Here is an 8,971-nt window from a genome sequence, read left to right on the forward strand (position 1 = left end):
GGTCAGACTTATTTATATTTATTTTCAAGAATAGATAAATGAAAATATTTTATGCGAAGAAAATTAAATACCACAAATTATTTATTGCGCAGGAAAGAAAATTAAGGGAAACCTTTGGGTATCAACTGATTGCTCGCGTTAGTTACTACTCATCATAAATTAAAAAAGATCATAACTCCGAACCCTAGATTCATTAATTTAGATAAAAATGGGTTCTCATTCTCATGTCCTCTCCTACTCTTCACGATCCATAATTCAATTCTAATCTACGCAAAAAAAAATACGTATAATTTTGATATATATGTAGGAAAATAATACAGAGATTGGTATACGTACTCCGGTGGCAGTCCTCTCCGGCAGGGGTCATGTATTTAGATGGTGGAAGCAAATTAGGCGGCCAATTGCTGGAGGAGTTTGGCGGCGGCTACTACCACCTGAACCCTAAGCATAACCAATATTCCCTCTGCAACAACCTCCTCAAAGCTGTGCTATTGTTCGCCATGATTACTCTCACAGGGCTTGTGCTTTTCAGAGCGCCTGAGAGTCCTTTCCAGCTTTCGAGGTCCATCTACTCTTCTTTGGCCTTTTCTTCTTCTCCTGTGTATAATTCCAGATCATGCGCTGCTGATTCTGTAAGTAAAATTAGTGAGGAGCTGTGGTTGAAGCAAGTGCTGGAAAGATCAGCAATGCCAAACAAAACAGTGATCATAACAACCCTGAATGAAGCCTGGATTGAACAAGATTCTATCTTTGATCTCTTTCTAGAGAGCTTTACAATTGGGAAAGAAACATATCCTCTTCTCAGGCATTTGGTGGTTATTGCTCTGGACCCGAAGGCTTTCTATCGGTGTTCTGCGTTACAACTCAACTGCTATTTTCTCGGAACTGAAGGCATTAACTTCTCCAACGAGGCTCATTTCATGACCCCGGACTACTTGAAGATGATGTGGAGGAGGATAGATTTCCTACGCAATGTTCTTGAGCTGGGATACAATTTTGTATTCACGGTACGTTTATAGAGATTTATGTAAATGAAAGTAAGACATAGACTCATCTATCTGGTTGGAATCTGATTCCAAGAAGTTATTAATCTTTTAATTTCTTGATATATATGTATATGCAGGATGCAGATATAATGTGGTTCAGAAACCCTTTCCTACATTTCTACACAGACGATACCGACTTTCAAATTGCATGTGACCACTTTGGAGGAAACCCTGATGACTTGAACAATGCACCTAATGGAGGTTTTAAATATGTTAAATCCAACAGCCGGACGATTGAGTTCTACAAGCTCTGGTATAAATCAAGAGAAGTGTTTCCAGGAAAACATGATCAAGATGTGCTGAACAATATCAAGCATAATCCCTATCTCAAACGGATTGGATTGAAGATCAAGTTTTTGGACACAGCTTTTTTTGGAGGGTTCTGTCAGCCTAGCAAGGACTTGAATTTGGTGACCACAATGCATGCAAATTGCTGTGCTGGTTTGGACAACAAGATCAATGACCTCACAATCTTGCTCGATGATTGGCAAGAATATCTAGCTTTGCCAGATCATATCAGGGAAGACAAGCCACCTTCATGGTCTGTCCCACAAAAATGCGGGTAATTCATTTTCATTCATCTTCTTAATTAAGATCTTGTTTTTGTTTCATATAACGTATGTGTCTTATTTTTCTAACCTAATTATTCTGCTTATATGAAAATTATGAAGCATTTTAGGCTAATGCTTCTTGGGTTTTGTCATAATTACCTTCAGCCCTGCTTCATTTGGTTCGCATACCCCAAGAAGGAAGAACATTGGTGGTAAGAGATAAGATGGGAGTCCTGGGACTCGCGATTTTGGGGTTTAATTTTAGGTACATTTTTCTTGAATTTCATGACCAGACTATTTAATTTTCCTAGTCTTTTTTTTTTGGTTCTTTTAATTAAAGTAGTTTTTATACTAATTATGTGCCTTTTTATGCATTTAAAATTTTTTCCAGATTTAGATTGATGGAGATTGCGTTTGGCTGGTAACAAAAGCAAGTTCCATTTCTTGCAGACAATTTTTTTTTTGGTTTTTAATTTCTTCTTGAATTAGTATGAGTTCAAGAGTACTTATTTTACTTAGGAATTTTGTCCTTTTAGTGCCTCCTTTGAGTTTGTAAAATCCAAGCTTACCTGTATATATAGATAGTTATCGTATTGTATATATGTATATTTGCATGTTGAGTGTGGATTATGAAGAATTTTAGACCAAGAAACTCTACATCAGAACAGTAATTTTACTCCCTTTGCATTTTGATAAATGTGGAGCTGATCAAATTTCCCCAAACAGCCCTCAGAAAGGTGAAAGCTACGTTTGGCTTCTGGGAATTACAACCGATTTGACTATTCTGATTCATCCTAAGGACTAACCGCAGATGCATTCTTCTTCGTTGTTCAAGCTGTCTGCTATTTTGATTTCCGTTACAGGCAGATGCTCTATGATCCCACGAAAGCAGTTGTGGCCTGTGGGCAACCATGCAAGAGAGCCAGACAACTTGGGAAAAACAGTCCTCGAGTAGAAAAATGGGAAACCTCAAAGTAAAAAAGATATTACATGCTGATACATACAGATCTGTGTGTGTGCGGGCGTGTTAATCAAACTCGGAGAGGATTAGCAGAAGCATGGACATGTGCCAGACAAGTATACTATGTCGACGACTGAACTTACAACCCATGGAAAACACATTTGTCTTAGAAACGCATCAAATGATTAACAAGCAACTTAAGAACAATATGAATGGAAAATCTGAATCTTGTGCTGCAATTTAGAAAAGCAAACTAGCGTGGGTAATATTAATAGTTTATAAATCAACAAATAGTATTAAAATCAAATTCAACCAAGCAATTTTTTTGTCTCAATTGTGATGGTTTGAACAAAGTGAAGTTTGATTGCTATGAAAGAAATCATTGGAACTTTATGTATAACATAAGTTCCATATTTAACCACTAGTACCCAGGAAAAAATAAATCTAGGTTCTACCAAGAGTACATGTCAAGTATTTATATTCATTTCAAGAACAAATATTATAAATATAAATGAATTTTTACAAGAGGGAAAAAACAGAAACTGGGAAAATAAACACAAAAGGAAATTGTTAGAAACTTCAAACGGTTTGGCTGTGAAAATAAAATAAACTAAAAACACCTTTTGAATCAACAAATTAATCCAGTAAGTTATCAGAGATAGGAAAAGAGGCTAGAAATTGACCCCAACTTATCTTTTCCTTAGCTATCTAACTTGAGAAGAAAATGAGTTCTCACTAAAGACAATTTACTATCTCCTAGTTGATTTCCCCAGTCCATGTTCTTGCTTGTTTTACTAGCAAGCAAACATGTGCGAAACCAATTTTTTAACTATTCCTGCTCCTAGCCTTCACTCAAATCCAGTTTAACCCAAGCAAATTGGAATATATATTGAGATGATACTGAATATATAAGGGTACAATGCTTAAGAAAGTTCAATCCTATTCCTCAAAAGCCATAGATTCAGATAGTGGAAGCAGCATCAGTATTGGCAGCCAAATGCCACAGGAGTCGGGCATCAACCACCAGTTGAACCCTAATCAGAAAACCTTCTCGATTCACTGCCTTAGGGTTGTGTTATTGTTCACTAAGATTACCCTGGCATGCCTTGTGCTTTATCAAGCCTCTGAAAGCCCTTTCCGGTTTCTCCCAGGATCCATCCATTCATTCTCTTTTTCTAGTGCAAACAATTTCAGTAATTCAGTACGTTGAAACTCTGTCTCTTCTTAATTTGCATTAATTCATGAAAAAATCAGGTCAACTTATAGTTTTTTACTGCAATATCAGGGTCAGGCAGGGTGAGAATTTGAAGAGAAAGAGTTTCTTTAGTACTTGGCTAGAAAAACCTGTGCATAGAACAAATGTTGGTGTTATAAAACGTTGCGTAGATCTAGGGCCACAGAAAATAGTCCACTCAATTCTATTTAATGATATTCAACAAGTAGATGTCTCCTAAAACATTCATGTATGCTTTTAACATAAGTTGGTTCAAAATCTTATGAGCATCCATCTATGTACTGAATGCAAACTAGGTCAAGAATAATGCATGTATGATAATGCAAGCAATGCAACATGATGTACTCCATACAAGATTCCTTTGTAATTTAGGTATGAAATTGATCATCTCTAACAAATTGTTTTCCATATGAATCATTCAGTAAGTGAACTAGTAACTAGCATAATAATTTTCTACTTTAGCAGTTTTGTCAATACCCCATATTCATGTTAATCTGTTTGTATATTATGTCTTTGTAGGGGAAGAAGGACCTAGGGTTGAAGCAAGTACTGAAAAAGGCCGCCATGCCAGACAAAACGGTGATTATAACAACCTTAAATGAAGCATGGATTGAACCAGATTCAATCTTTGATCTGTTTCTTGAGAGCTTTAGAATTGGGAATGAAACATCATGGCTTCTGAAACACTTGGTGGTAGTTGCTCTGGACCAAAAGGCGTTTGATCACTGTTTAAGGACACATCTGAACTGCTATTTTCTGACAACTGAAGGCATTAACTTCTCTGATGAGGCACATTTCATGACCCCAAGTTACTTAAAGATGATGTGGAGAAGGATTCATTTTCTCCGAACTGTTCTTGAGACAGGATACAATTTTGTTTTCACGGTACATCAATTAAATGCTTTTTACCATTTACAAATTGAATCTCCTTAATCATTATCATACATATAAAAGCTTAGAAGGTGAGTTTTTCATCTATACATACAGGACATCACAAGTGATGGAGAATGAGTTCAATCATAAAACTCACTCGACAAAGGGGTGTGTTTTGACAAGTAACTTGCTGTACGAGGAAATAATTAGATGTTGTCTGTGGACATCTCCAAACGAAAACGAAATATTTTATCTAGGTAGATGGAATATGTTATGTGGCATGATGACCTACTTGACGAGGTCACTAAAGTATGTTAAGAGTATAGATAGTTCCTTTGGTTCTTAACTTGGATAATCTAGGAAATTTGCGTATCAAATGTTCGCTTTTTCAATCTTGTTGCTTATAGATAGATAGCTAGAGAGCGAGAGAGAGAGCGCATGCACAAGCATACAACATGTGTAGTTATATGAAAACATTAATTCCTTCTTTTTGCTTATTGGTGCAGGACGCAGACATCATGTGGTTAAGAAATCCATTTCCACATTTTTACTCAGACACCAACTTCCAAATTTCATGTGACAGCTTTGGGGGCAACCCTACTGACTTGAACAATGCACCCAATGGAGGTTTCAATTATGTTAAATCAAGCACCCAGACGATTGAATTTTATAAATTCTGGTACAAAGCACGAGAGTTCTATCCTAGAAAACATGACCAAGATGTACTCAACAAGATAAAGTATAATCCCTTCACGAGGCATATTGGATTAGAGATCAAGTTTCTAGACACAGCTTATTTTGGAGGGTTCTGTCAGCCTAGCAAGGACTTGAATTCGGTATGTACAATGCACGCAAATTGCTGTGCTGGTCTGGATAATAAAATTCATGATCTCAAAATCCTGCTCGAGGACTGGAGAAACTATCTATCTTTGCCAGAAAATGTGAGGAAAGCCCAGCCCCCTTCATGGTCTGTGCCACAGAGTTGCGGGTAACTTCATTAATCTTTAACAAGAATCTTTCTAGTTGCAGGCACATGCGTATCGATGTAGTTGTCAAATTTTTCTTCCTCTATTCTTGTTTCTAAATAAAACAGTTCATTCTAGGCTAATACAAGTTTTGCTTTGCTCATAATACATTCAGCCCTCGTTCATTTCATCGGCATACACCAAGGAGGAAGAATGGTAAGACAAGGAAGGAAGAATAGAGTCATATTTGGACACAGAATTTGGATACGATCATTTTAAGGTACACAATAATATATGTCAACATCTTCAGGAACTGTTAAGTCTTTTTATTTGTTTGCACTAATTTAATGCCTGTTCTTAAAAAGAAAAACAGATTTTTAGCTCCTATTCATGTTGGTTTTAATGATCATCACCAATCATGAGATGTTTTAGCAGTCACCTTTCCGTATCGTTTAATCCATCGTCATGCACTCATTTTATACATGCAATATATCCCTAGTGAAACTAATATTCTCCTTCTTCACTAAAAAAATTATGATAATTTGATGCAGGTGCAATTTCCTGTGAGTTGATGTCAGCTTCAATTTCTGTCTGGCAATGCCATATGGTCCAAATTCCTAGAGGCACAAACATCATAAAGAAATGTATTCTCATTGCAGGACCATTATCTCCAACCCTTTTTGCCACTAATTCTTTTGCTTGTACTTTTGCAAGATGTATATGCTCTTCTAAATTCTCCAATCAGTAGACACTGAAACTTGAATGCAGGTGTTCTATTTCTGATAACCATGATGATATTAATTCCACTAAATTTAACAGTCATTATCTACTGTAACAAATGAAACATAAACAAAGTCACACTACTATTTTAACATGTCGCTACTAGAACCAGCCTCAGATGTTAATCAAGAGATATCTCAGTAATCATACATCAGTAAGTTTCATATTCAACCAAACAAGAACTCAGCACGCAGAGCAAGTACATTTCATACTTGAGCGGTTGTAAATAGATCAACAAATTTTGTAATCGCATATTTCATATTACTGACAGCATTACCTATTGAAGTTCGGAGGTCGAAAAAACTCTATTCCAAGATGTCTCGCAAGACTTAATAGTGAATAAACATGCTCGACTTTGTCAATGGAATCTGCATGCTCTGTCCATTGCCTGCAAATGTATCAATTTGATTACATTCTTGAAATCAAAATACATGTCCATAACGTACAAGATATAGAAAGTTATCGAACCCTTGTCCTGCATCACAAACAGCGTAACACAGCAAACAGACAAAAAGAACTATTTTACCATGTTATAAAAAGTTCAGATTAAACAAAAGTGCTCTGTTCAAGCAACTTTATCTCATAACAGCAGTATTTATCATGGTGTTCAAGACTTACTCATGTTGCATTGGATTATGAAGCCGAAATTTTCCCCAGAAAAGCCAAAATACAAAGAGACAAGCAATGGCATCAGCTTGCTTTGAGGAATAAATATCATGAAACTATTCTGAAATATAGAATTAATGCTAGTAATGATACTCACATATCCATTTCTCTTTGTTTTTCCAAATTTGCTAATAGTTTCCAACTATGCAGCAGTTGCTGTCCGGTCCCAGACCAGCAGTCCACACTGCCATTCCTTCAGCCAGGTGTGGACCTGAGACTGCCAGCAATTAGTGGAGTAATTTACTGAGTACCACTACTCTTTGCTAGTTTCATCCGATTCATATTCTGAAAGCAAATTACAATCTGTCTCTGTTTCAGACTCAAATTCATACACATTTCTTTTGCCAACAAAATGAATATTCACCAAGTCATCCTCAGAAGCACTCCTCTCTTCCTTATATAATCCCCTACTTCGATCTAAAAATCCCTTCTTCATCATGCTTGCATACTTTTTGCGAATATCAGCGAGTGGGTGCTTCTCAATTAGCTCTCCGCGATCATAAGCCTCTCGGAGAACAACAGTCTGTGTGTCCCCCTTCTTTGATATATAAAAAATCCCAGGATGCCTTTCAAACGCCTTAGTGAACTTTTGAGGCATGGCCAGTGGTCCGCGCAGGTTGCTCACATTCTTCCTCTCCATCCTTCGGAGGATTGTAAGGTGCAGAAGCTCATGAAACACCCCAACAATCCTCTTTTCAGAGACATCCGTCCTCGGATCCAAATGCGATGCATCAACATAAGGACTAGTATAAGGTAACTTTTGCCACTCGTTCAACCACTCCATGCACTTCTTTTTCAATCCAAAACCCCTCGTGAACCTAATAGGAAATGCTAATGCCCCTTTCTTCTCCACAAGATTTGAATTTCTAGACTCCAAATGGGACAAGGCCAAACAATCATCCCAAACTAGTAGTTTCACTCCCACACGGCCATCAGGGAGTTTCACAAGAGAAAATAACGCCGGATGCTTCGCGATCAACTTATTCTCGTAATCATATGGTAACCCCAAGTCCCATCTCAACTGATCAATAGTTTGCAGAGGGAGTAATCTCTCTTTCGTAATCATGAGCAACTTTTGCAGCCTATTCAAAATATCGACATAATAATCCTCATAAACAAACCTCATTTCTTGACTATAGACATCCAACGCCTCAGGGGTTAATTTATACCACGGAACAGGGGTACCTCCAGAATCAAGACGATAAAATTCTTGGAAAATATTCGGGTACCGGCGAATAAAAGTGGAGACTTTGAGGTCTGAAGGGAGGCCAAGCTGCCCACGGTATCTGGAGAGGCAATAAACGGGAAGAGAAAAATCGGGATGGGATCCGATAAGTGAAACGAGGGTAGAAGTAGCTTTGAGCTGTACGCCGCAGGAAACTACGGAGTCGAGAACTGTATCCTTTACCCACTTGAGTTTTACATTGACAAGATTACGCTTCTGAATTTGAAGGAGTGGGTGAGCGTGTCCCAGAAAGGAAACAGCGGAGTTCAAACACCACCTTCGCTGTAACATTATTTCTTTCAGACAATTCGTCGAACAGTTCCGTCTACTGATGAAAAAGGAAGAGCAACATCGAACTACAAGCAATCAGTATGCATGGAAGACATCCGGCGGAATAGCTGTCCGTTTGTTGATTCCTGATCTCACATATAACACTTGTTCCACCTTCAATTCGGTAAACACACAGAACATCGTCCTCACTCTTTTACTAAATTCATTTTTACTACAATTCTTATCGAAATAAAAAAGCTCATACAAAGTTTATGTTGTGTGGTTTGGTGAGAGATATTTTCGAAGTTACGATTTCAACTCACAATTAGGAGATAAAATTGTGATAACTACAATGCCCAACAACTGTTTCATAACTATTAATATGATTTTTAGTATAAAG

At 37.3% G+C, this 8,971-nt stretch overlaps 3 protein-coding genes across 4 annotated transcripts; 2 read left to right on the forward strand and 1 right to left on the reverse strand.

Moving 5' to 3' along the window:
- On the forward strand, positions 190–2,195 carry LOC105164968 (uncharacterized protein At4g15970-like). Its single transcript, XM_020694799.1, has 4 exons — positions 190–1,007; positions 1,124–1,608; positions 1,763–1,862; positions 1,989–2,195. Exons 1-3 carry the CDS (start codon positions 366–368, stop codon positions 1,818–1,820), a joined length of 1,185 nt encoding a protein of 394 aa, XP_020550458.1. The 5' UTR covers positions 190–365; the 3' UTR covers positions 1,821–1,862; positions 1,989–2,195.
- LOC105165095 (uncharacterized protein At4g15970-like) lies at positions 3,478–6,680 on the forward strand. Its single transcript, XM_020694229.1, has 4 exons — positions 3,478–3,759; positions 4,312–4,677; positions 5,172–5,653; positions 5,806–6,680. The coding sequence occupies exons 1-4, from the start codon at positions 3,478–3,480 to the stop codon at positions 5,867–5,869; spliced, it is 1,194 nt and encodes a 397-aa protein (XP_020549888.1). The 3' UTR covers positions 5,870–6,680.
- LOC105164970 (protein ROOT PRIMORDIUM DEFECTIVE 1) lies at positions 3,833–8,913 on the reverse strand. Of its 2 annotated transcripts, none has more exons than XM_020694798.1 (3): positions 7,174–8,913; positions 6,688–6,798; positions 3,833–3,902 (listed from the first exon to the last, which is right to left on the reverse strand). In XM_020694798.1, the coding sequence occupies exon 1, from the start codon at positions 8,590–8,592 to the stop codon at positions 7,330–7,332; it is 1,263 nt and encodes a 420-aa protein (XP_020550457.1). In that variant the 5' UTR covers positions 8,593–8,913; the 3' UTR covers positions 3,833–3,902; positions 6,688–6,798; positions 7,174–7,329. The 2 variants fall into 2 exon arrangements, with proteins under 2 accessions (XP_020550457.1, XP_020550456.1); XM_020694797.1 differs by having other exon boundaries at positions 7,029–8,913.

The sequence above is a fragment of the Sesamum indicum genome, linkage group LG6 (genome assembly GCF_000512975.1).
Source record: "Sesamum indicum cultivar Zhongzhi No. 13 linkage group LG6, S_indicum_v1.0, whole genome shotgun sequence".
Taxonomy (NCBI): Eukaryota; Viridiplantae; Streptophyta; class Magnoliopsida; order Lamiales; family Pedaliaceae; genus Sesamum; species Sesamum indicum.

Excerpts from the sequence above, each read along its gene's own strand:
- LOC105164968 (XM_020694799.1), top strand. The coding sequence starts at position 366 with ATGTATTTAGATGGTGGAAGCAAATTAGGCGGCCAATTGCTGGAGGAG. Across the intron at positions 1,008-1,123 it reads GATACAATTTTGTATTCACG|GATGCAGATATAATGTGGTT; the intron begins GTACGTTTATAG and ends ATGTATATGCAG. Across the intron at positions 1,609-1,762 it reads TCTGTCCCACAAAAATGCGG|CCCTGCTTCATTTGGTTCGC; the intron begins GTAATTCATTTT and ends AATTACCTTCAG.
- LOC105165095 (XM_020694229.1), top strand. The coding sequence starts at position 3,478 with ATGCTTAAGAAAGTTCAATCCTATTCCTCAAAAGCCATAGATTCAGAT. Across the intron at positions 3,760-4,311 it reads CAAACAATTTCAGTAATTCA|GGGAAGAAGGACCTAGGGTT; the intron begins GTACGTTGAAAC and ends ATGTCTTTGTAG. Across the intron at positions 5,654-5,805 it reads TCTGTGCCACAGAGTTGCGG|CCCTCGTTCATTTCATCGGC; the intron begins GTAACTTCATTA and ends TAATACATTCAG.
- LOC105164970 (XM_020694798.1), bottom strand. The coding sequence starts at position 8,592 with ATGTTACAGCGAAGGTGGTGTTTGAACTCCGCTGTTTCCTTTCTGGGA.